Source organism: Callithrix jacchus, chromosome 2 (genome assembly GCF_049354715.1).
Source record: "Callithrix jacchus isolate 240 chromosome 2, calJac240_pri, whole genome shotgun sequence".
NCBI classification, from domain to species: domain Eukaryota; kingdom Metazoa; phylum Chordata; class Mammalia; order Primates; family Cebidae; genus Callithrix; species Callithrix jacchus.
Genome location: NC_133503.1, coordinates 195,343,687 through 195,368,287, shown reverse-complemented (window position 1 = coordinate 195,368,287; position 24,601 = coordinate 195,343,687). Strand labels below are relative to the sequence as shown.

At 46.5% G+C, this 24,601-nt stretch overlaps 1 protein-coding gene across 2 annotated transcripts in view; it reads right to left on the bottom strand.

The window, feature by feature from the left end:
• CMBL (carboxymethylenebutenolidase homolog) overlaps window positions 1-24,601 on the bottom strand; it is a 30,401-nt gene that overhangs the window by 4,557 nt on the left and 1,243 nt on the right. The window contains exons 1-4 of one of the 2 annotated variants that reach the window (XM_035291774.3): window positions 19,326-19,476; window positions 6,656-6,889; window positions 4,266-4,373; window positions 2,081-2,223 (exon numbers count right to left, since the gene is read on the bottom strand). In XM_035291774.3, coding sequence (XP_035147665.1) covers window positions 2,081-2,223; window positions 4,266-4,373; window positions 6,656-6,870 — 466 coding nt within the window. In that variant the 5' untranslated portion in view covers window positions 6,871-6,889; window positions 19,326-19,476. Of the gene's footprint in view, window positions 1-2,080; window positions 2,224-4,265; window positions 4,374-6,655; window positions 6,890-19,325; window positions 19,477-24,601 lie in introns of those variants that run through there. The other variant, XM_035291775.3, reaches the window with a different exon arrangement.

Below are 24,601 nucleotides of genomic sequence, written 5' to 3'. Positions count from 1 at the left end.
AACCATTGTTTTTCACTGTCAGTACAGAATTCAGTAAGCTGCGTGAGCTACTCAACACTCTATTATAAACAATTTTGCCCAGCTGGAGGGCTGATGGCGGTGTTTAGCGGGGCGCGGGGCCAGGTGAGGCTATGAAGTTCGGTAAGTGAGGTGGATTAAATGCATTTTCGACGGGATTTTTTCAATTTAGGATGCGTTTATCAGGACTTACACCACTGTAAGTAGAGAAGCATCTGCATTATTTTTAAAGGCTGTATTTCCTCTGTGTCTTTTTTGTTTTTGTATATATATTCGTCTGAATGCTTCTATATCATGAATTTAGCAAGCAGTTTCTATATACAGATATAATGTCATTTCATTGCTATAAAACTTTGGCTTGTTTTGGCCAAAAATGTGTAAGTTGCTGTTTACATTTCAGAGTGTTTTCCTTTCCTCTTTTTTTTTTTTTTTTTTTTTTTTTGACGGAGTTTCGCTCTTGTTACCCAGGCTGGAGTGCAATGGTGCAATCTCGGCACCTGGGTTCAGGCAATTCTCCTGCCTCAGCCTCCTGAGTAGCAGGGATTACAGGCACATGCCACCATGCCCAGCTAATTTTTTGTATTTTTAGTAGAAACGGGGTTTCACCATATTGACCAGGATGGTCTCGATCTCTTGACCTCGTGATCCACCCGCCTTGACCTCCCAAAGTGCTGGGATTACAGGCATAAGCCACCGCGCCCGGCCATCTTCCTTTTTTTTAAGAGACAAGGTCTCACTCCCTGTCACCCAGGTTGGAGTGCAGACGTGCATTCATAGCTCAGTGCAGCCTCTAACATCTGGGCTCAAGTGATCCTCCTGCCTCAGCCTCCTGAGAGACTGGGACCACGGGCATGTGCCAGCACACCCAAGTAATTTTTAAATTGTTTATAGTGACAAGGTCTCTTATGTTGCCCTGGCTGATCTCGAACTCCTGGGTTCAAGCTATCTGCCTGTCTTGGACTCCCAAAGTGCTAGGATTACAGGCGTGAGCCACCGTGCCTGCCTTTGCTTTCTTTCCATCTTTAGGGTGCGTGCATGTTTGTGTACAGTTAGAACAATTTATATCTTGGGAAAATCTTTTTCTTTCTTTTTTTCTTTTTTATTTTATTATTATTTTTTTTGAGACAGGGTCATGTTCTGTCACCCAGTCTGGAGTGCAGTGGCGTGATCGTGGCTCACTGCAGCCTTGACCTCCTTGGGCTCAAGCGATTCTCCCACCTCAGCCTCCTAAGTAGCTAGAACTACAGGTCCATGTAACCACGCCCAGCTAAGTTTTGTATTTTTGTAGAGACGGGGTTTTGCCATGTTGCTCAGGTTGGTCTCCAACCCCTGAGCTCAAGTGATCTGCCCGCCTCAGCCTCCCAAAGTGCTGGGATTACAGGCGTTAACCACTGCCAGAAAAATATTTTCACAGATGTCGCTCATAAAAATCTTGTGTAATGTAATGATACTGATCATCACATTGAAAGCAATAGTATCCCCTTCATCCTAGGTGAAGAAATGGAGAGCTCAGGTTAGGTGGCTTTCCCAAAGTCACACCTTTGGGACTCAGGCTTCTTCACTCCCAGTGACATCCTCTGGTTAACTGCATGACAAACCTCCACCCCTATTTCAGATTCTCAAAGCCCATTTCCATAAAATGGGCAGTCTCGGGCTGGGCGCGGTGGCTCACGCCTATAATCCCAGCACTTTGGGAGGCCGAGGCGGGTGGATCACGAGGTCAAGAGATTGAGACCATCCTGGTCAACATGGTGAAACCCCGTCTCTACTAAAAATACAAAAAAAAAATAGCTGGGCATAGTGGCGCATGCCTGTAATCCCAGCTACTCAGGAGGCTGAGGCAGGAGAGTTGCCTGAACCCAGGAGGCAGAGGTTGTGGTGAGCCAAGATCGCGCCATTGCACTCCAGCCTGGGTAACGAGCGAAACTCCGTCCCAAAAAAAAAAAAAAATAGATGGGCAGTCTCCACATTATTGGGGGTTGTGGATGAGAAGGCCTGTGATTGCTGTCGATCTTCCACGCCTCCCTTTTGCATGGAGGAAAAATGCACAAGACAGATTTACCATAGACAGACACCCCTGCCCTGAATTCTGAGTATTTCATCATCAAATTATGGACAGCAATTCCACCCCAGCAGAATCCCACGAGGCCAATTTTCTGGGCGTGACACTGTTGTTTCAGGTACTTCAAGACAGCATCGATTTCTCTAGAACAGAAAGAAAAAGCATTCAAGAATCAGGGTTATTCTGTGAACCCCCTCAAAGGGCTGTGCTGACATCAGGGCTGGATCGGCAACTGTTTTTGAAGTTGTCAAGGATTCTTCTTTTGGGAGCTCCATCCTCAGTCACTCCCACCCAACTGTTGCATCATGCCCGCAAGTCTCCCTGCCAAGCCCAGCCCTCCTCCAACTGTCTGACAGCTGCAGGCATGCTGCGCTCTTCCCAAAACAGATCCAACCAGCTCACTCCCAGCTGAGAGCTGAGCAGTCCTCCACAGCCTCGGGATGAAGGCCACAGCCCACAGCACAGCTCGCAAGGCCCGAGTCCAGGATCTGCTCCCTGCAGAGGGCCCCAGTCTCCTCTGTCCCCTGAGCCTCCCGGAAGGGTCTCCTCTCTCCTCCCTCACATTACCAGCCATAACTACAGGCAGACGCCCTGACACTCTCTGACTTCACATGTTCACTCTCTCCCCAAAACTCCCCACTCTGCATTGCTTGTCTCCTCCCACACCCAAAGAGTGCAGCCAAATTTGGAAGGACTATCTCAGCCACGAGGGGACCAAGAATAGTGGCTCTTGTCTGACAAATGATTCATCTGCAAACTGATTGTTTGGAACTCAGAACACATTTTCAACTAGAAGCAATGGACCAAGCACAGGTGGGCTGCACACGTACGTTTATTGCAGCACAATTCACAGTGGCAAAGATATGCAACCTAAGTGCCCAATGACCGGTGAGTGGGTAGAGAAAGTGCAGTATATATACTCCATGGACTATTAGCCATAAGAAAGAACAAAATAATAGTCTTTTGCAGCAACTTGGATGGAGCTGGAGGCCATTATTCTGAGTGAAATAACTCAGGAATGGAAAACCAAATACTCCCTGTTCTCACTTCTAAGTGGGAGCTAAGCTATGAGTAGGTTCGCAAAGGCACACAGACTGATGTATGGACTATGGAGACTCAGAAGGGGGAGGACAGGAGGGGGTGAGGACTAAAAGAACTATACAGCGGGTAAAATGTACACTACTCAGGTGACAGATGGACTAAAATCTCTCTTTTCACAGACGGTGCTCATAAAATATTGTTTGATATTGATCATCGTCACAGAAAGAATGCTATCCCGGCTGGGTGCGGTGGTTCATGCCTATAGAGAGTCACCATCTCTATTTTATTTTTAAATCTTTAATTAATCAGTTTTTTTTTAGAGACAGAGTCTTGCTCTGTCCCCCAGGCTAGAGTGCAGTGGTAAGACCTCAGCAATTTGCAAGTTCTGCCGCCTACGTTCAGGAGATTCTCCTGCCTCAGCCTCTGGAGTAACTGGGAGTACAGGCATGCATCACAACACCCAGATTTTTTTTTCTGTATTTTTAGTAGAGATGGGGTTTCACCATGTTGGCCAGCCTGGTCTTGAACTCCTGATCTCAAGTAATCAGCCAGCCCAGGCTGCCAAAGTGCTGGGATTACTGGTGTGAGCCACCAAGCCCGGCCTAAAAATTTTAATTAAAAAAATATTTTTTTTAATTAAAAGAATTCAAATTAAACTAAATTTTGAATTAGAAAAATTCAAAAAAAAAAATTTAAGCCAGGTGCAGTGGCTTATGCCTGTAATACCCAGCACTTTGGGGAGGCTGAGGCAGGTGGATCATCTGAGGTCAGGAGTTCGAGACCAGCCTGGCCAACATGGTGGAACCTCGTCTCTACTAAAAAATACAAAAATCAGCCAGGCATGGTGGTATATACCTGTAATCCCAGCTACTTGGGAGGCTGAGACAGGAGAATTGCTTGAACTTGGGAGGTGGAGGTTCCAGTGAACCAAGATCATGCCATTGCACTCCAGTCTGGGTGACAGAGCGAGACTCCATCTCCAAAAAAAAAAAATTGTTTTCCCCTTTGTGCCATGGGAAGGATTCCATTGGTCGTGGAGAAGTCCTACCCTGAGGGAGGGAGCAGTATCTGAAAGGTGAAGCCCACGTGGCTCTCTCCTCCCTGGCGCATGCCACACAAACGGCCACGTCTGCGGATAACTCACCTATCGATCTTCCGGGCATTTCTCGTTTTCAGCCACTCAGGGAAGATGGACCAGTCGCCAGAGGGGTCCCAAGGCTCTTGCCCTACGAAGAAGTCTGGAACAATTGTTCTGCAAAATAGGGACATGAATTGAGCTTAGTTGCAGAGTTGCTTGACTCAGTATTTTGTTTGCATTTATTTAAAAACTTGCTAAGTTAGCAAGTCTGGAGAAAAGGCAAAGGAAAAGTAGTGGCTGTGAAGGCCAACTTTGACCACAGCAAAGCAGCCACCTGGCACCAGGTCAAGCCATCTTAGGTTTCACAACCGCAGGTGCACAGCGTCTGGCAGCCAGTTGGTAACTTGGCCCTGCAAATGATGAGGCCATCCACAGGGCACACCCCCATGGGATAGGCTGGGGGCACCGGAGGGAATGGGCCTGAGGCGGGTGGCTTTGAGAGCCCCTCCTGCCCCCTCAGCCAGCCTGGGGGACTCCTGGCCTTTCACCTGAGCTTCAGGCCGGAGGGCACACCTGGCTAACGTGTCCAGTCACTATGACCAAGCAATTTTCCCAGCCTCCGCCCAAGACGCCAACGAGGTACAGTATCCTCTCCAGAGGGTATGATCCTAAGACGGGCAGCAGAGAGCAAACACACCTGGCCCCAGTCCAGGTCGCTCTTCCACGCAAGCCAACCCAGACGGATGGAGCCAGCCTCTTGGGTTGAGTCCTGTTTCCTAAAATAGAATGCCACCTGGTTGGAGGAACAGGGCTCCTCCTGTAGGGGTAGAAAGAACACTGAAACTTGAGTGAGAAAATCCAAGTTCGAGGCTCAGTACACCGCACGCCGCCGTGTGGCCCTAACGGGTCATGCCACCACTTCCAGCCTTATTTTCTTATCTGACAAAGAAACAGCACCCTTGCACTGCCGAACCTCAGAGGAGGCTCTGGAGGGCAAAAAGACTTGTATCCATGTGAAAGTGCTTTGTAAACCAGGGGTCTTTCCTTATCGTTTATGTCCTGAGTCCTGCTAAAGGACCCACCGTGAAATAGCAGGAACAGCAATGCCATTTGATCGGCTGCTCGGGCGCTGCGATCTGGCGCAAGGTCCCAGCTCTCTTTATGGCCTGGTTTCCTAATCTGCAAAATGAGAGCAACAGCAGCTCTGCCCTCAAGGGGCTGCCGGAGGATTAAGGGCAACGATCCCAGTCATACCCTTAGCACTGGCTCTAGCGGAGCAAGAGGCTAGCTATTTTTTTTTATTACTGGGCTTGCTCCTAGAAAGTTAAGCCCCCTCATCTGGGGACATGAAAAAGGAAAACTTGAAGGAAGGTCTTTTCATTCAGCACTGAGTCCGCATCCTGTCAGGGCAGGCATGATTCCTTTAATCCGGTTTCTCCTCCTAGGAAAACATGATGTAGGCTCACCCTCGGAGTCTCCAGCTTCTCTTTCTTTGAACACAAAGGAATCCAGCCCTGCACCAAGCTCAGGGCTTGCTGGGTTGACGCTTTCCGACGCTGGAGGAAGGAAGGGTGCTGGCTCTCCTCTGTGCTTTATGCCAGGGGCAAATAAGAAGCAATCGGGTATCAGCCTTTGCCAAAGGCTGATACAAACTTGGCCAGACAAAGAGGTAAACTTTGGTAGGGGAGCAAGGTCTCACTGTGCCACTTCTGAACCCCAGTCTAATTCTGACAGGGCCACGATGGTACGTGTGTGGACCAGGTGGATTCGTGGCCAAATGAGCCTGTGAAATCTGACCCGAGGCTGAGCTGCTTGAAGGGCCAAGTGATGGGTCCATTTCGGAGCCGGTGAGGTCTGCCCAAGGTGTCCAGTGCCTGCGTCTGGCCGGAGCCCCACACGGGGAAAGAATTCTCAGTGTCCAGCAAGTCTGGAGGTCATGTACACCCAGGAGGACAAGAAGCCAGGGTTGGGTTAGCAGCAGCAGGAGGGTGTTTAATTTCACATGACATTTCCCATTTACCTTCACCACAGTGAGATAAGGACGTGTTTCATATAAATTCTGTATAGTCAGACTGTTTTGTTTTTTTTTTGTTTTTGAGACAGAGTGTTGCTTTTGTCACCCAAACTGGAGTACAATGGTGTGTTCTCGGCTCACTACAACTCCCACTTCCCAGATTCAAGCGATTGTCCTGCCTCAGCCTCCCAAGTAGCTAGGATTACAGGCATGCACCACCACGCCCGGCAATTTTTGTATTTTTAGTAGAGTCAGGGTTTCACCATGTTGGTCAGGCTGGTGTCGAACTCCTGACCTCCAGTGATCCGCCCACCTCGTCCTCCCGAAAATGCTGGGATTACAGGCCTGAGCCACTGTGCCCAGCGGTTTGTTTTTAAAGGGAACAAAATAAACCATCAAAATGTATATGAATTTAAACAAAGAAACAGAACTTTGTACATACGTGTATCCATTTCCTGAGATCATGTCAGCCATATATCTGGTGTTGGGCAACTGCCAGCCAAATATATCTTGAATGACAATCACAGCTTTGCCTGCATCAACAGGGGATTTGGTGACATAAGCCTTGATGTGCTCGACTTGAACTTCACGGCCCATCCCTCCATACTCAAGTCTGTGGCCAATGTCACATGGACAAGGATAACCTTCGTTAGCCATTGCCGGGATTTCAGTCGGGCTATGGAGAGAGAGACGTGTCATATTCTGAATGCTGCAAATCTAAAGGTTATAAATGGTAAGTAAACCTCGGATCAAGATGACAGAAAAAATGCATTTTAACTGCATCTATGGTGTTAGGTGAGAAATCAGTAGTAACTTCTGGTTCTGACAACACTGCAGATTAAGGCTACAGACACTAGAAATGGCAGACTGAATAACAACAAAAAGAAGAGATGAAGAACTCATAGGGAAAACGGACTCCCCAGGGCCGGGATTGGAGAGGAAACTGAAAGCCAGGGTGAGGCTGAACCCACAGACGCTGACGGGCCCAGTGATGCTGGGGGACAGGACCCGCCCCAGGAACACCCCAACAGTCGGGTGCTTAGGATTTTGTGTCGACGTGTAGAAGCAGCCTTGGAAGCACGTGAGAGCCACGCCTGCAATGTTGAGCCCCCAAAGGTTCATGTCTCAGGTAAGGCAGCCAAAGCAAAACGAAAGAGCTCTACCCCCCAGGCTCCGGGATGTGCAAAGAAGCTCGTCTCCGTCTGGATTCTGAGTGGAAGGGAAAAAAGAAAGCAATCCCCACGTGTACACCATGCCTGCAAAGTAGGAACACCTGGCTGAGAAATGAATACAAGTGACTCTGGGCCAGCGAAACGCCTGGAACACCTGGCAGAGGCCAGTGCAAATCCACTTTACCGCGAGACTCCCACCGTCCAGGCCAGAAATACACCCCGCTGAAGAGGAGCCCGTTATAAAAACTACACACAAGGAGAGGATCCGAATTAACAAGAACAGGCAGACACGACAACTGGGAGGAATGCACGGTGGGAATGGGGCTTGAAACTCACCTAAAAACACTTGGTGAATCAAAACAGAAAACAGGAAGGAATTAGGAAATTAAAAACCTGTTCATTAAAAAGCATCCATTGATGCCGCAGAAATCGGGGAAAGGGTGGAACGAGGAGTTTGATTCGACATGACTGTGAACAATCAGCTGAGATACTCACTGCCTGCCCTCAGGCCTGCGGAAACTTAAACAAGTGTAAACAGACTGAACTCACTAGCTGAAACAGATTCTCAACTTGGATTTCTTTTGTTTTGTTTTTTGAGACAGGATCTCGCTCTGTCGCCCAGGCTAGAGTGCAGTGGCACAAACACAGCTCACTACAGCTACAGCCTCGACCTCCCTGGGCTCAAGTAGTCCTCCCACCTTAGCCTCCCAAATAGCTGGGACTATGGAAAACACCACCACAATCAACTCCTTTAAAATACATAGATAGATAGATGAGTTCTCACTATATTGCCCAGGTTGGTCTCATACTTCTGGGCCCACACAATCATCCTGCCTCGGACTCCCAAAGCGCTAGGTGTGACCCACCGTGCCTGGTTCAAATTAGACTTTTTAAATATTAAGATTCCATCAAAAAAGAGGAACTGGGAAGACTAAACCCAAAGACACACATAGATCCCTTCATTAGCAACTGGAGATTACAGAGTCATTAGAAACAGATCTGAACTGCCTGCATATTAACCCACAACCAGTGTTTCAGCAAAGATTTTATATAACAAATGTTATACAAATGCCATGAAGAAATTATAACAAAGACCAAAAGATTTAGAACTGAATCACCATGAGAACACTATATAGCAATTGTATTGATACAATCAATACAGCGGTCCTTAGAGACATTTTTATAGCCTAGACTGCATATGCTTCAACAAGATGAAAGAATGAAATTAAGCTAAGAATCAAGAAGTTAGAAGAAAAAAAATAGAACGAAGCCTGTCTTAGTTCATTCAAGCTGTTGTAACAAAATATTGTGAACTGGGTAGCTCATTAAGGCGGTTTATTCTTTACAGTCCTGGGGGCTGGGAAATCCCAGTTCAAGGCTCTGGCAGGTGCAATGTTGGGTGAGAGTCCACTTTCTGGTTCATAGATGGCACCCTCTCCTTGTGTCCTCACATGGTAGAAGGGACTAGCTGGCTCTCTGGGGTCTCTTTATAAGGACACTAACCCCTATAGTAAGAGCTCTGCCCTCATGACCTAATCACTTCCCAAAGACCTGACCTCCTAATACCATCACCTTAAGGGTTAGGATTTCAACATAGGCATTCTGGGGAGACACACACATTCAGACCACAGCAAACCCTACAAAGAGAAAATAATAAAGAAACAATAGAAGAAAACCAAAAAGATTAAAATACGATCCCTTGAAAAGTTATAAAATAGGCACATCTCCAACAAAACTGACCAATAAAAGGGAAAGAATGCTGAACACACTCATGCAACAATAAAATGATATCTGGAATGAAAACGTGACATAAAGATTTTACCCTTAAAAATAATAAGAAATTGCTGGGCGTGGTGGCTCACATCTGTGACCCCAGTACTTTGGGAGGCGGAGGCAGGCAGATTGCGAGGTCAGGAGTTTGACACCAGCCTGACCAACATGGTGAAACCCCATCTCTAATAAAAATACAAAAAAATTTAGCCAGGTGTGGTGGTACACGCCTGTAATCCCAGTTCTCCAGAAGCTGAGGCAGGAGAATTGCTTGAACACGGGAGGTGGAGGTTGCAGTGAGCCAAGATCGAGTCACTGCACTCCAGCCTGGGTGACAGAGCGAGACTCTGTCTCAAAAAATAAAAAATAAAAATAAGAAATTAATACAAACAACTTTATGTTAATAAATTTAAAAACAGGAAAAAAAAGTGTCAAATTGGTAAAAGAGAAAAGAGAGGAAATGTTTCCCAACTATTTTATATGTCTGTCTTTGAAATCTGGCCAGGGGCGGTGCCTCACACCTGTAATCCTAGCACTTTGAAAGGCTGAGGGGGGAGGACTGCTTGAGCGCAGACGTTTGAGAAAAGCTTGGGTAACATAGTAAGACCCTGTGTCTACAAAAAAATAATTAGCCTGCTGTGGTGGTGCACGCCTGTAGTCCCAGCTCCTTGGAAGGCTGAAGTGGGAGGATCCCTGAGCCTGAGAGGTCGTGGCTACAATGAGCTATAATTGATTTGATCACCCACCACACTCCAGCCTGGGTGACAGAGAAAGAACGTGAAAGAAAAGAAAAAAATTTCAAAGTAACAGGAAAAAAGGTGGTGAGACAACTCCAGATTAAAAGAAACAACAGAGAAGTCAACTTGATTGCACCACGTGAACCTTAACTAGATTCTGGTTCACGATTAAGAACAGCTGTATGAGACATTTGGCGACAACAGAAGGAGGGAATATGGATGGGGGTTGATACTATTAATGACCATTACCTTTTCAGGTATGAGACAAGCGGAAATACAGAATGTTCCTAGATAGATGATGTACAAGTGTCATAGCCTCTGTGATTTATCCCCAAATGGCTCACAAAATACACATGTACACAACACACATACAGACATGTAAAGCAATACGGCAAATTGCCAAGAATTGTTGAATACACACGATCCATGTATAAATGTTTGCTGGCCAGGTGCAGTGGCTCACGCCAATAATCCCAGCACTTTGGGAGGCCGAGGAGGGTGGATCACGAGGTCAAGAGATCGAGACCATCCTGTTCAACGAGGTGAAACCCTGTCTCAACTAAAAATACAAAAAAGTAGCTGGGCTTGGTGGCGCGTGCCTGTAATCCCAGCTACTCGGGAGGCTGAGGCAGGAGAATTGCCTGAACCCAGGAGGTGGAGGTTGCGGTGAGCCGAGATCACGCCATTGCACTCCAGCCTGGGTAACAAGAGCGAGACTCCGTCTCAAAAAAAAAATGTTTGCTGTACTATTCCTTCCATTTTTTTGGGTCTGAAAATTTTTTATAACCAAAAACTGGGGTGGGAGACCTGACAAAAAAGATTCACTAATCAAAAAAAAAAAAAAAAAAAAACATCGGGAGTAAATGTCTACTGGAGCAAATAATGCCTTGGATACAAAAACCGGACAACGATAAATTGAGAATGAAAAACTGAATGACTCTCTTACTTATAAATGTAGGTGCAAAAGTCCTAAGTGAAATATTTGCACACAAATTCTTACAATATATTTTAAAAGGTATAAATAATGACCATATCATGAATGCAAAGATGGTTTGCCGTTACACATTCTATGATGTAATACATGAAATTAACAAATTAAAGGAGTGAATCCATGTTTGCAGATTCTGTATTCATGAATTCATCTACTTGCTGTTTTGTTTTGTTTTGTTTTTGAGATGGAGTCTCACTTTTGTCACCCAGGCTGGAGTGTAGGGGTATGATCTCAGCTCACTGCAACCTCTGCTTTCTGGGTTCAAACGATTCTCCTGCCTCTGCCTCCTGATTAGTTGGGATTACAGGCATCCGCCACCAGGCCCAGCTAATTTTTGTATTTTTAGTAGAGACAGGGTTTCACCATGTTGGCCAGGCTGGTCTCAAGCTCCTGACCTCAGGTGATCCACCTGCCTTGGCCTCCCAAAGTGCATTCCAGGTGTGAGCCACTGTGCCTGGCCATACCTGCTCAATGTATTTTGTAACACCACCATCATTCACAGACATTCAAAAACTGTGAACAATGTGCACACTCCCAGCTGAGAACACACAGGGTGCAAGAGGCTGAAAGTGTCCCCCAAAAGTCAGATGTTGAAACCCTAATTCCAATGGAATGATATTTGGAGTTGGGGTCTTTGGCAGTCAAGTAGTTCACAAGTGCAGAGCCCTCAAGAATGGGATGAGTGCCTTGTAAAGCCCAGAGAACGGGCTTGCCTTCTTTCTCTCCGGTGAGAACACAGCCAGAAGATGACTGTCTGCAAACCAGAAACAGGCCCTCAGCAGACACTGGATCCGCCAGTGCCTTGATCTGGGACTTCTCAGCCTCGAGAACTATGAGAAATGTTTGTTGTTGAAGCCACATTCATTAGAGCAGCCCGGCTGCCTGCAACACTCTGCCTTCTCATTTTAGCTCCCACACAGTTTAAGCAAGTGTCCTGCGTACAGTCTTAGTGCACATTTTTGTGCTTTCTGCGGGGTTGATTTTGCTGTTTAAAAGGCCCCACACTTAGTCTTCACATGCTGTCCACTGTTCTTTTTTTTTTTTTTTTTTTTTTTGCCAATCAGTTTGAGCTTATGAGGTTGCTCGGGTTAGCCTTGAACTCATGACCTCACCTTCGCAAGCGCCATGACCTCCGGCAGGAGCCACTTTGGACCCCCGCTGTCTACTGTTCTTAACACAGGAAGGCTGTGATGTGCCTTATGGAGAAAATGCGGGTGTTGGAGAAGCTTTGTCAGGCACGAGTTACACACCTGTTGGCCATGAGCACCCTGTTAGTGAGTCATCAATATATATTAAAAAGGTGTCTTCCACAAAAACACACATATAACCAAGGTTATGTATTGGTCAATTGAGGAAAATGTTGTGACCAGACCAGAGGTTTCTGGGAAGCTAACCCTGGATTTTCCCCAAGGGCAGTATAGTTTAGGGTTTGCTAACTCAGTCTTTGTCATGACTTTACTACTACAAATACTAACAATGACTGTACGTGGGTTTTCTTTGTTTTTTGTTCAGTTGTTTGAGACAGAGTCTTACTCTGCCCCCACGCTGGAGTGCAGTGGTGCAATCTTGACTCCCTGCAACCTCCACCTACTGGGTTCAAGCAATTCTCCTGCCTCAGCCTCCTGAGTAGCTGGGACTACAGGTGAGCACCACCACACCCGGCTAATTTTTGTATTTTTGGTAGAGACGGGGTTTCGCCACGTTGGCCAGTCTGGTCTTGAACTCCTGACCTCAGGTGATCCACTGTGCCAGACCTGTAGGTGATACTTAAACTTTAACACTGAATGACATCATTCAGAAAAGGATGCTGGATGAAGAAAAGAGGAATCTAAAAGACTGAGCCCTGGGGTCCTTCAACACTAACACTTCAGGGAATGGGAAGGAACCAGTGAGTGAGGCATGAGTCTGGGAAGGAACAGCCAGTGACAGGGGAGGAAGACCCCAAGTGCAGTGTCCTGGGTCCAAGTGAAGAATGGGTATCCAGGGAGGTCAATAAATGCTGAGGGTTGCCCTCAGGGCTTGGCAAAGTGAAGGTCATTGGTGACCTCCACAAGGACAGGCTTGGGCAAGGGCATGGGTGACAGCATGACCACAGTGGGCTTAAAAGAGACTGAGAGGAGACTGGGCACAATGGCTCACACCTGTAATCCCAGCACTTTGGGAGGCCAAGACAGGCAGGTTATTTGAAGACAGGAGTTCGAGACCAGCCTGGCCAACGTGGCGAAACCCCATCTCTACTAAAAATACAAAAATTAGCCAGGCGCAGTGCTGCTTGCCTATAATCCCAGCTACTTGAGAGGCTGAGGCAAGAGAATTGCTTAAACCCAGGAGGTGGAGGTTGCAGTGAGCTGAGATCACGCTGTTGCACTCTAGCCTGAGCAACAGCAAGACTCGTCTCAAAAAAAAAAAAAGAGAGAGAGAGAAGAGAACTGCAGACAGCAAACACAGAAAACTCTTAGAAGACTTTTGCCAGAAAAAGGAGCAAAGAGGCCAGGGGCAGTGGCTCATGCCTGTAATTCTAGCATTTTAGGAGATGGAGGCAAGGTGGATCACTTGAGGTCAGGCGTTTGAGACCAGCCTGGACAACATGGGGAAACCCCATCTCTACTAAAAATATAAAAATTAGGCAGGCATGGTGGCGAGCGCCTGTAATCCTAGCTACTCGGGAGGCTGAGGCAGGAGAACCGCTTGAACCCAGGAGGCGGAGGTTACAGTGAGCCGAGATCCAGCCATTGCACTCAAGCCTGGGCAACAAGATTCAAACTCCATCTCAAAAAAAAAAAAACAGGGGCAGAGACTGTGAAAAGACAGAGAAAAGATACACTGATGAGTCTCTTTCTTTTTTAATGGAAGAAATCTCAGCCTATTTGTTTGTGGATGAGAATGACGCCATAAAGAGGAAAACAAACAAAACACAATCACCGCCCGGGGAGAGAGGGAAGCGGAGAGGGCGAGGGGAGGGTCTGGGAAGGGTCTGGCGCACTGTGGGGGAGCCGCCTTCTCCGGCAGCACGCAGTCCTCGCGCCCAAGGGAGGCTGAGGACGCGGCCGCAGACGCAGGTGGGGGGCGGGTGTGCGGCGGGAGACTGTGGATGCTCCCTGTTGACATCTGCTAGCTCACAGAACTGAGAAGCCGAGTCAGCAGCTCAGGGTGAGAGGCGGGAGGAGGGCTGGGGAGGGAAGGAGCAGGAGAACGGGGGCGGGGGAAGGACGACCAGGGAGAAGTGCTGTGGTCGGGGAGATGTATGCTGTTTCCTCCAGCCAGGTCCAGCAGCGGGGCAGGCACAGAGCAGGCCAAGAGAGAGGGACAAGGGGGTTCTGTAGTCGCGAGAAGGGGCAGGAGGGAGCTGTGGGGGGAGGGGAGACTGGCCATCCAAGGGACGACGCTGCGGCACTGAGCTACCCAGGTGAGAAAGCCAATCACCATGGATCCCGACCTACCCCAGCACCCGAGCATATCAGATGGCTAGAAATCTAAGTAGGAAAGGCGAATTTCAACTATTAGAGGGACATAGGTAATACTTTTTTTCCCATACTTTGGAATAAGGCAGAATTTCTTAAATTTGACCCCAAAAAAATCAACCATAACGAAAAGGATTATAAATCCCATTTCACTGTAACCAATTGTTTAAATAAAAAAAAAGGGGGGGGGGAAGACAACTGCAGAAAACTGAATACTAAGTGGATATTTGACGATATTGCAAATTATTGTGAATTCTGGGAGGGGAAGATAATGGCATTGCAGCCATATTCTTGCAGCTCCTGTCTTTCATAGCTGCAGCATGATATTCGCACAGACAGCATGACCAGAGGTCTGGGATATACCTCAACATACCCCATTTGGGCCAGGTGTGGTGGCTCACACATGTAATCTCAGCACTTTGGGAGGCTGAGGCAGGCGGATCACCTGAAGTCATAAGTTTGAGACCAGCCTGGCCAACATGGTGAAACCCCGCTTCTACTAAAAATACAAAAATTAGCTGGGCATAGTGGTGAGCACCTGTAATCCCAGCTACTGGGGAGGCTGAGGCAGGAGAATCGCTTGAAGCCAGGAGGAAAAAGTTGCAATGAGATGAGACAGCGCCACTGCACTGCAGCCTGGGTGACAGAGCAAAAGTCCATCTCAAAACACATATAAATAAAAACCCAAAATAGCCCCATATGGGGTAGGGTGGACAAGGTGTCCACGTGCTGACTGTGGTGCAGCTGGAATGTCCCATGTACTAATCTCTCTTATATATGCTTGAGATTTTCCTTGACAAAAAGCTTCAAAAATCGGATTAATAAGATAATAACTAAGAAGATTAATAAGATAATGATTAACATTAATATTAAAATAAAAGTCTCCATAAACAAAGGGAGAAAACAAGATTGACCAGGAGAGGATATTATTTTAGGAACAGAGGACTTAGTATCTAGATAGAATATATAAAGAATTCTTATAAATAACCAAGAAAAAGCAACCCAACAGAAGAATTCACACAAATGGACAATTTATAAAAAAGTACACCTGAATGGCCCATAAACATATGAAGAGATATTCAACCTCACTGTACTTAAGGAAATTATAATAAGAACAATAATGAAATACGATTTTCCATCTTGCAGAATGACCAAAGTCTGTTAACACACAGTGATGGTACATTTGTAGGGAAATGGAAGCAAGTGTGAATTGACAGAAACCCTGGAAGCGGTCTGGCAAGGTCTAGCAGAGTTAGAGACATCCTGCACCCCAGATATCCCACCGCTAATGTTTCCTTAGAGAAATTCACATCACATGTGGGACACGGTGGCTCACACCTGTAATCCCAGCACGTTGGGAGGCCAAGGGCTCAGATGACTTGAGCCCAGGAGTTCAAGACCATCCTGGGCAACATGGTAAAACCCATCTCTTCAAAAAGAAAGAAAAAATTAGCCAGGCCTGGTGGTGTGCACCTATGGTTCCAGCTACTCAGGAGGCTGAGGTGGGAGGATTGCTTGAGCCCAGGAGGCCAAGACTGCATCACTGTACTCCAGCCATGGTGTCAGAGTGAGATCCTATCTCAAAAAAAAAAAAAAAAAAAAGAGAGAAATTTGCATGTGCACACACAGTTACATGCAGTGATTATGGAAAAATGTTCTTGGCACAGTAACGTGATGACAACACGGGGAAGCAATCTAACTGACCACCAACAGGTGAATGAATAAACTGCAATCGATTGATTGACACGGGCTGAATTGTGTTCTCCCAAAATACACGTCCTATCCCCCACTCCCTGTGCATGTGGACATAACTGGACACAGGGCCTTGCAGATATCATGGAGTTAAGACGAGGTCATACTGGAGTAGGGCAGACCATAAATCCAATGACTGTTGTCCTTCTAAGAAGGGGATAATGTGGACAAAGACACAACAGACACACAGAAGAGAGGGCTGTGCAAAGATGGAGGTGGAGACGGGAAGGACGCATCTGCAAGCCAAGGATCGCCGGCCCCCACCAGATGCTGGAAGAGGAAAGGAGGGGTTCTCCTCTACAGGTTTCGGAAAGAGCAGAGCCCTGCTGACACTTAGAATTTGGACTCCTGGCCTCCAGAACTATGAGGCATTGTGTTGCTTTAAGTCACCCAGTATCTGGTAACGTTATGGCAGCTGTTGAAAACAAATACATTGGTAAAAAGAATATTACACAACAGTTTAATGAAGAGGCTGCATCTGTAATTAATCAATACAATAAATCTCCGGACCCACATGGTGGCTCACATCTGTAATCCCAGCACTTTGGGAGGCCCAGGTGTGGTCAGAGCTTGAGACCAGGAGTATGAGACCAGCCTGAGCAACACAGGGAGACTGCATCTCTAAAAAAAAAAAATTAAGTAGCCGGGCACCGTGGCAGGCATGCATGTAGTCCCAGCTACTCAGGAGGCTGAGAGGAGGATCATGTGAACGCACGAGGTCAAGGCTGCAGTGAGCTATGACCACACCACTGAACTCCAGCCTGGGCTAAGAGCGAGACCCTGTCTCTAAAAATAAAAAGAAGAAACGTTTTTAAATCTCAAAAACATAATGCTATGTAAAAAGACATAGTATGTTGGTGCTAAATAAATAACAACCGAAAAATATACATTTTATTAGTAAATATACCATAGGAAAAGTATCATGCATGGGAAAGAATGATCACCGTTAGGACCATGGTTACAGGAAGGGAGGGGAGGAAGGATGGAGACTGTGGACTTTACTACATTTTATTTCCTGAAACAGTTCTCATTTGAAGTATATAGGACAGCATGGTATTATCTCTTAAATCTGGGTGATGTGACAGGGTGGCTGTTATATAATTTCCTGCACATTACTGCATATTCTTAGTCTTTCATAATTAGAAATAAAGTGATTAGATTTGGAGAAGAAAGAAATTAATAACTAGTTATCCAATCAAGGACAACTGGACTCCAGTTTTCTTGGTTTTATTTTCATAAGCTACATTACGGAACTATAATTAGTAAGACACAATAATTTAACATTGCCATTTTACACCATTTCAGAAAAACTGTCAAGCCATGTTTTCCTCTGCTCTCACAATACAACCATCATCACCACTGTGACCAAATGTAAGGGGGTAGGGCAGGGGGCAGTGAGGGCTCCGTTCCCAAGACTGCCCCACCCCTCAGACACAAGCAGCAAGTCCAGGCCTGTAGAACTTCCTTTTTCCCCTGTTTTGAGATGGAATCTCGCTCTGTCACCGAGGCTGGAGTGCAGTGCCGCAATCTTGACTCACTGCAACCTCCGCCTCCTGGATTCAAGCCATTCTCCAGCCTCAGCTTTCCTAGTAGCTGGGATTACCGGCATGTGCCACTACCCCTGGCTAATTTTTCAAATTTTTAGTAGAGATAAGGTTTCACCATGTTGGCCAGGCTGGTCTGAGCTGACTTCTTATCTGGGCTGTTTATTCTAGGAGGACCCAAGGATCACAGAAACTCCTGGCTGTAGGAAGTAGGAAGTTCCTTTTTAAAGTTCCTTTCTTGTAGAATAAGTGCGCTAATAACTTTGTTAAACCCTATCCTATGTAGCTGTTAAACATGCCATGCTCACAGGCACGTAGTATAGTCTATGTCCCTGTACTTTAACCAGAATATCTGTGCTGGACGTGCTCACAGGCTTGTCCCAGCTCCCCATTGCTTTTACCTGTTTAGAAAAGTTTTAAGTTGTTAGCCAATCAGGTTTTAGTTTACACTGTGAGGTCTGGCTCCAGCCAACGGAGATTAGACACAGCAGTAAGGATGACCCCAAATACGTAAGGGATAAATGTGTGTGTTTTCCTTTGTTCACTGTACTCTCGTGGCACAACGACAAGCAAGGGTACTCCAAGTAAAAATTGCGTTGCTAAACGATCCTTTGTCTCAGTGCTAATTTTTCTTTACAGGACTGAGCGTCTATTTCCAACATCTATTTCCAACACTAGCCATTCCAGGAAGCCTCTAATCTGAATGTTTTTACTTTATTTTCAGTTGATATTCATTTTGCAAAAGCAATGTTTACAGCCAGGCAAGCAGCCCTCTAGGCTGATCCTGCAAGGTTATTCTCCCGCAGGAGACACCCCTTTGTGGTGCATGCCAACGGCTGGACTCCTGCCCAGATCCTGCATGTGGGCACAGCAGCCAGGCTGTACCTTGTGCCGGGGGCCAAGTCCACACTGGGCAGGGCGAACAGTTCCTACCCTGGCAAGTCTCAAGGAACATACCCTTGACCCTCAACTAACTGTACTCTATTTTCTGTATATATCTTTCAGGATTTTAGCTTCCTCCTGCAAATGCACTGTAAAACAAAAATAAAATTCCAGCCCTCCCAACTGACTGACCGCACCTCTCCTCTTGGCCAATAAATCTGTAAAACTAATTCAGGCTAAGACAGGAAGGAGGGGCTAGGCTCAGTGGCTCATGCCTACAGTCCCAGCACATTGGGAGGCCAAGGCTGGCGCATCGTTTGAGGCAACGAGTTCAAGACCAGCCTGACCAACATGGCGAAACCCCGTCTCTACTAAAAATACAAAAATCAGCCAGGTATGGTGGCACACGCCTGTAATCCAGCGGGCACCTATAATCCCAGCTACTTGAGAGGCTAAAGTAGCTGGGTGGCTGAGGCAGGAGAATCGCTTGAACCCGGGAGGTTGCAGCAAGAATGTATCTCAAAAAAAAAAAGGCAGGAAGGAGGAGTCCAAAACGCCTTATTATTCCCTCCTCCATTGAAGTTCAGGCACAACTGACCAGCGTTAACATTAAAACAGAGATCTTAAGACTGACGAAACAGACTTTTGTAGAAGCAAGGTATGAAATTCCAACCCGACTCTAACATAGCATCAGAGGATACAGACAGCAGGCCCTGAAACAAATAGAGTATTTTTACCTCAAAGTATTTTTTGACATATTTTGAAATGGCCCTGCCAAGCCATCTCTTCTAGGGAAAACTTACGCTCTGTAGAGAATCTCCTTCCTGTTCCAGGTCCCTTTGCGATCCTGGAAAGATTACCTGAGGGTCTGGCTCCTTTTAAAGGTCGGAATAGGAAACACTTGCTGTCTGTTGCCTCTAACGGTGGCCACGTAGGAAACTTCACCTACATAACAAGAACTCCGGTCTCCCAAACCTCTTATCTTAATCCAGACACTCCTTTCTATTGATTCCAGGTCTTTCATTAATTTAATAATTTAACTCTTCCAACTAAGCGCCAATCAGAAAATCTTTGAATCCCCCCGTGACCTGTAAGCTGCCACCCTGACCTTGTCATCCCCGACCTTTGAGTTGTCCCGCCTTTCCAGACTGAACCAATGTACACTCACATGTACTGACTGAGGTCCTATGTCTCCCTAAAAGGTGTAAAACCAAGCTGTAACTCAACCACCTCGGGCACGTGTCCTCAGGACCTCCGGGGGCGGTGTCATGGCTCACGGCCTCACATTTCGCTCAGAATAAACCTCTTCAAACATGTACAGAGTTCGGCTTTCGTGTGTCAACACACGTTAAACGACTATTTTTGGAAAGAGGTAAACCATAGCTCTTCAACAGACAGAAAAACAAACAGCAGTGCTGGCTCACACTTGTACTCCCAGCGCTTTGGGAGGCCGAGGTGGGTGATCACCTGAGGTCAGGAGTTTGAGACCAGCCCGGTCAACATGGTGAAACTCAGTCTGTACTAAAAATACAAAAAATTAGCCAGGAGTGGTGGCAGGCACCTATAATCCCAGCTACTTGAGAGGCTAAAGCAGGAGAATCGCTTGAACCCAGGAAGTAGAGGTTGTAGTGAGCCCCGGTCATGCCACTGCACCACTCCAGCCTGGGTTACAAGAGCAAAACTCTGTCTCAAAGCAAAACAAACAAACAAACAAACAAAAAAGACACATGCACACGTATGTTTACTACAGCACTATTCACAGCAGCAAATACTTGGAACCAACTAAAATGCCCATCAATGATAGACTGGATAAAGAAAATGTGGCACATATATACCATGGAATATTATGCAGCCATAAAAAAGGATTAGTTTATGTCTTTTGCAGGGATATGAATGAAGCTGGAAACCATCATTCTCAGCAAACTAACACAGGAACAAAAAACTAAACACCACATGTTCTCACTCATAAGTGGGAGTTGAACAATGAGAACATATAGACACCAGGAGGGGAACATCACAGCAAGGGCCTGGTGGGGGTTGCGGGGCCAGGGGAGGGCGAGCACTAAGAGAAATGCCTAATATAAATGACGGGTTAACGGGTGAAGCAAAGCACCGTGGCATATGTATACCTATGTCACAAACCTGCATATGTATCCCAGAACTGAAAGTATAATTTAAGAAAAGAAAAAAAGAACAATAGGAAGAAACTAGCAAGTGTTCTAAAAGGCTTGACGGAAAACCAGAAGAGCACAAATGCGTGTGCTGGAAACTGTCAACTCAAAACCCTAAGCCCCCAACCAACTGGGTCATCTCTTCACCAAGGAGACCCCAGAATAACCTTAAAAACAGTCACTGGCCATATAACTCAGTTTATGTAGTTAAAGGATGGGGGATCACACGCCTCTCGTTATCTGCCACCCCTCCCCCCCACTAACCACCACGATGCTTTCTTTCCTAAAGGCTAAACAGAAACTGGCCTCTTCAAAAGACTCCACACTGATATCGACCAGCCGCACACCACTGCCCTCCCTTTTCCCCGATAACAGACCAACAACCACCGCGTGGTTCTGGCCCGTCTATAGAGGGAGCACAGTGACGATTTTTGTGTCCTCTGCTTCGGCTTTTAACATCAGAGGGCCAAAACACCACCCTTGGATCATGCTAACAAGGACATTATTTGAACATGGGTCCCATGAAGAAGCAAAAAGCTCAATTGTGCACGTGCATGGCTCCCCTTCAAAAATATTGATGGCTGGGCACAGTGGCTGATGCCTATACTCTCAATGCTTTGGGAAGTCAAAACAGGAGGATCACTTGAGCCCAGGAGTTCGAGACCATCCTGGGCAACACAGGGAGATCCCATCTCTACAAAAAAAATTTAGAAAATTACACAGGCTTGGTGGCACATACCTATGGTCCCAGCCTTTTAGGAGGCTTGGGCCCAAGAGGTCAAGACTGCAGTGAGCCAGTGATCATGCCACTGCACTCCAGCCTGGGGGACAGAATGAAACCCTGTCTCAAAAAAGTAACTAATTAATTATTTTTAAAATTCATGACCCTTCCTATAGCTTATTGGATCTGTGTATTTGGTCACACTGTTCAGCACAGATTCCTGTATTATTCTGCCCACACTCAGAGTCTGTTTCCAGCTTCTGGCCAGAGACTACACTTCCCAGCCTGTCAGAATGGCCACCTTGCAGGCTGCAACACCGTATGAGAAATAAACCTCTCTTCTTCCAAATTTATATACCTCATCATTCTTTAGTTGACAAAAAAAAAAAAAAAATGTTGAGATGAATTGCAAATGAAGACAAAATATCTTTTTGGCCAAGTGCAGTGACTCCCACCTGTAATCCCAGCTCTTTGGGAGGCTGAGGCAAGAGACCAGCCTAGGCAACATGTCTCTCTCTCTTTTTATTTTTTATTTTTTCCACAGGAGGGAAAAGAGCCCATTAATTCTGCATGGAGATATGACAGACTTTACAAATCTATCAGATCTGTCACTTACCCATAACTTAAAAAGAACAGCAGGCCGGGCGTGGTGTAATCCCAGCACTTTGGGAGGCTGAGGCAGGCAGATTACAGGCACATGCCACCACGCCTGGCTCTGACCAACATGGTAAAACCCCACGTCTACTAAAAATACAATTAGCCAGGTGTGGTGGCAAGTGCCTGTAATCTCAGCTATTCAGGAGGCTGAGGCAGGAGATTCACTTGAACCCAGGAGGTGGGGGTTGCAGTGAGCTGAGATTGTGCCACTACACTCTAACCAGGGCAACAGAGCAAGAGTCTGTCTCAAAAAAAAAAAAAAAAGAACTGCAAAATGGCTCAAGTACAATGAATGGAGCTGGAATCAGACAGCCCAAAGAGTGTGCTATAGACATGGATACCTTCCCACTGTGCTATCGACATGGGTACCTTCCCACTGAGGCACAAAATTTCTTAGACACATTGAGGCCCTTTATTGTGAGTAAGATTTCCTTTTCGTCCTGGGCTGGGGCAGGACTGTGTCTGAGACGAATGACAGGATCCTCTTTACACGCATGTCAATAAAGGCTTTTCTGTGTCATGGCAGATGTGTTTGGGCCACCCTCTGGCAATCCCCAGGTCAGTTCTGTAGTCTCCACTGGTGAGATCTCTGGAAGTCAGGATGCTCTTCCTAGCTCTGGAGAGTGCCCTGCAGGACACCCTGGTAGCCATGTTCTTCGGCAATGCCCACAGTGGCCACCAGCACAAATGCACAATTCCCCAGAGACATTCCTGCAAGGTGCTACATATGTGTGAGTGCCATATGTGATGGTATGCACAGCACAGGAGCATATGGAATTGGAATTTGCAGATCAAATACTCAACAGTGATTCCCATGGGCTCTGATGTGTAATTTTCTAGGGGGGGTTGTTTTTGTGAGGCAGCGCTGGAAGGGCCACAAGAGTCACTCTGTAGGGGTGAAGGGGCCTCACTCTGCCACACACAAGCGTGTCCCTCTAGAAAATTACACGTTCAAAACCCATGCAGATCACCGTTGAATGGGTTTCTTTTCTTTTCTTTTCTTTTCTTTTTTGAGACAAAGTCTCTCTCTGTTGCCCAGGCTGGAGTGCAATGGCACAATCTCAGTTCAGTCAAGATGAAAACTCACAAAGCAGTGTCTTCATCTTGCTTTCTTAAAATGTCTTTTTTTTTTTTTTTAATTGAGACAGAGTCTTGCTCTGTTGCCCAGGCAGGAGTGCAGTGGTGTGATCTTGGCTAACTGCAACCTCCGCCTCACTGGTTCAAGCAATTCTCCCTGCCACAGCTTCCTGAATAGCTGGGATTAAAGGTGCCCACCACTACATCCAGCTAATTCTTGTATTTTAGTAGAGAGGGGGTTTCACCATGTTGGCCAGGTTGGTCTCAAACTCCTGACCTCAGGTGATCCTCTGCCTTGGCCTCCCAAAGTGCTGGGATTACAGGTGTGAGCCACAGCACCCAGCCTTATTGCTGAGTGTTTGATCTGCAGATTCCAAGGGTCTGCTCCTCTCCTGAGCATACCTTCGTGAGGCATTCCTTTACTCCATGTACATTTGCACTTCTTGACTTCTTTTTTGAAGCAGTTATAACATCTGCCTATTTCTCTCTTTAATTAATAAAATAAAATATTTACCACTTTTATATCTGTATAAAAGTCATGATTTCATCTTTTGCTGAAATTTATTTTTTAACACTGTAATCAAACATTCCCTCCCTGACACTGGCAGTCAGAGAAGTAAGAGACAGGTGGTAAAGTGTGGTGGAGTGTGGTTTTCCTGATTTCATGCCCTAAGGATTTAAATAACTCACAAGTCAGACTTCCAGGCACAACGCAGTTCTCCAACAGAAATAGAGAAAACAGATTTTGACAAGCAAAAGGGACTGCTATCGTTGGGATTACAGGATTATAACAAGCAGGGAAGCCTAGGAATACATTCCTGGAAGCTTTAGAAATTTAGTAATGGGGCCGGGTGCTGTCGCTCACGCCTATAATCCCAGCACTTTGGGAGGCAGAAGCGGGCGGATCACGAGGTCAGGAGTTCAAGACCAGCCTGGCCAACATAGTGAAACCCCATCTCTACTAAAAAATACAAAAAATTAGCCGGGCATCGGCCGGGTGCTGTGGCTCAAGCCTGTAATCCCAGCACTTTGGGAGGCCGAGGCGGGTGGATCACGAGGTCAACAGATCGAGACCATCCTGGTCAACATGGTGAAACCCCGTCTCTACTAAAAATTACAAAAAATTAGCTGGGCACGGTGACGCGTGCCTGTAATCCCAGCTACTCAGGAGGCTGAGGCAGGAGAATTGCCTGAACCCAGGGGGCGGAGGTTGCGGTGAGCCGAGATCGCGCCATTGCACTCCAGCCTGGGTAACAAGAGCGAAACTCTGTCTCAAAAAAAAAAAAAAAATTAGCCGGGCATGGTGGCAAATGCCAGTAATCCCAGCTACTCAGGAGGCTGAGGCAGGAGAATCACCTGAACCAGGGAGTGGAGGTTGCAGTGAGCTGAGATCAGGCCACTGCACTCAGCTTGGGCAACAAAGGGAGACTTTTCTCAAAAAAAAAAAAGAAAA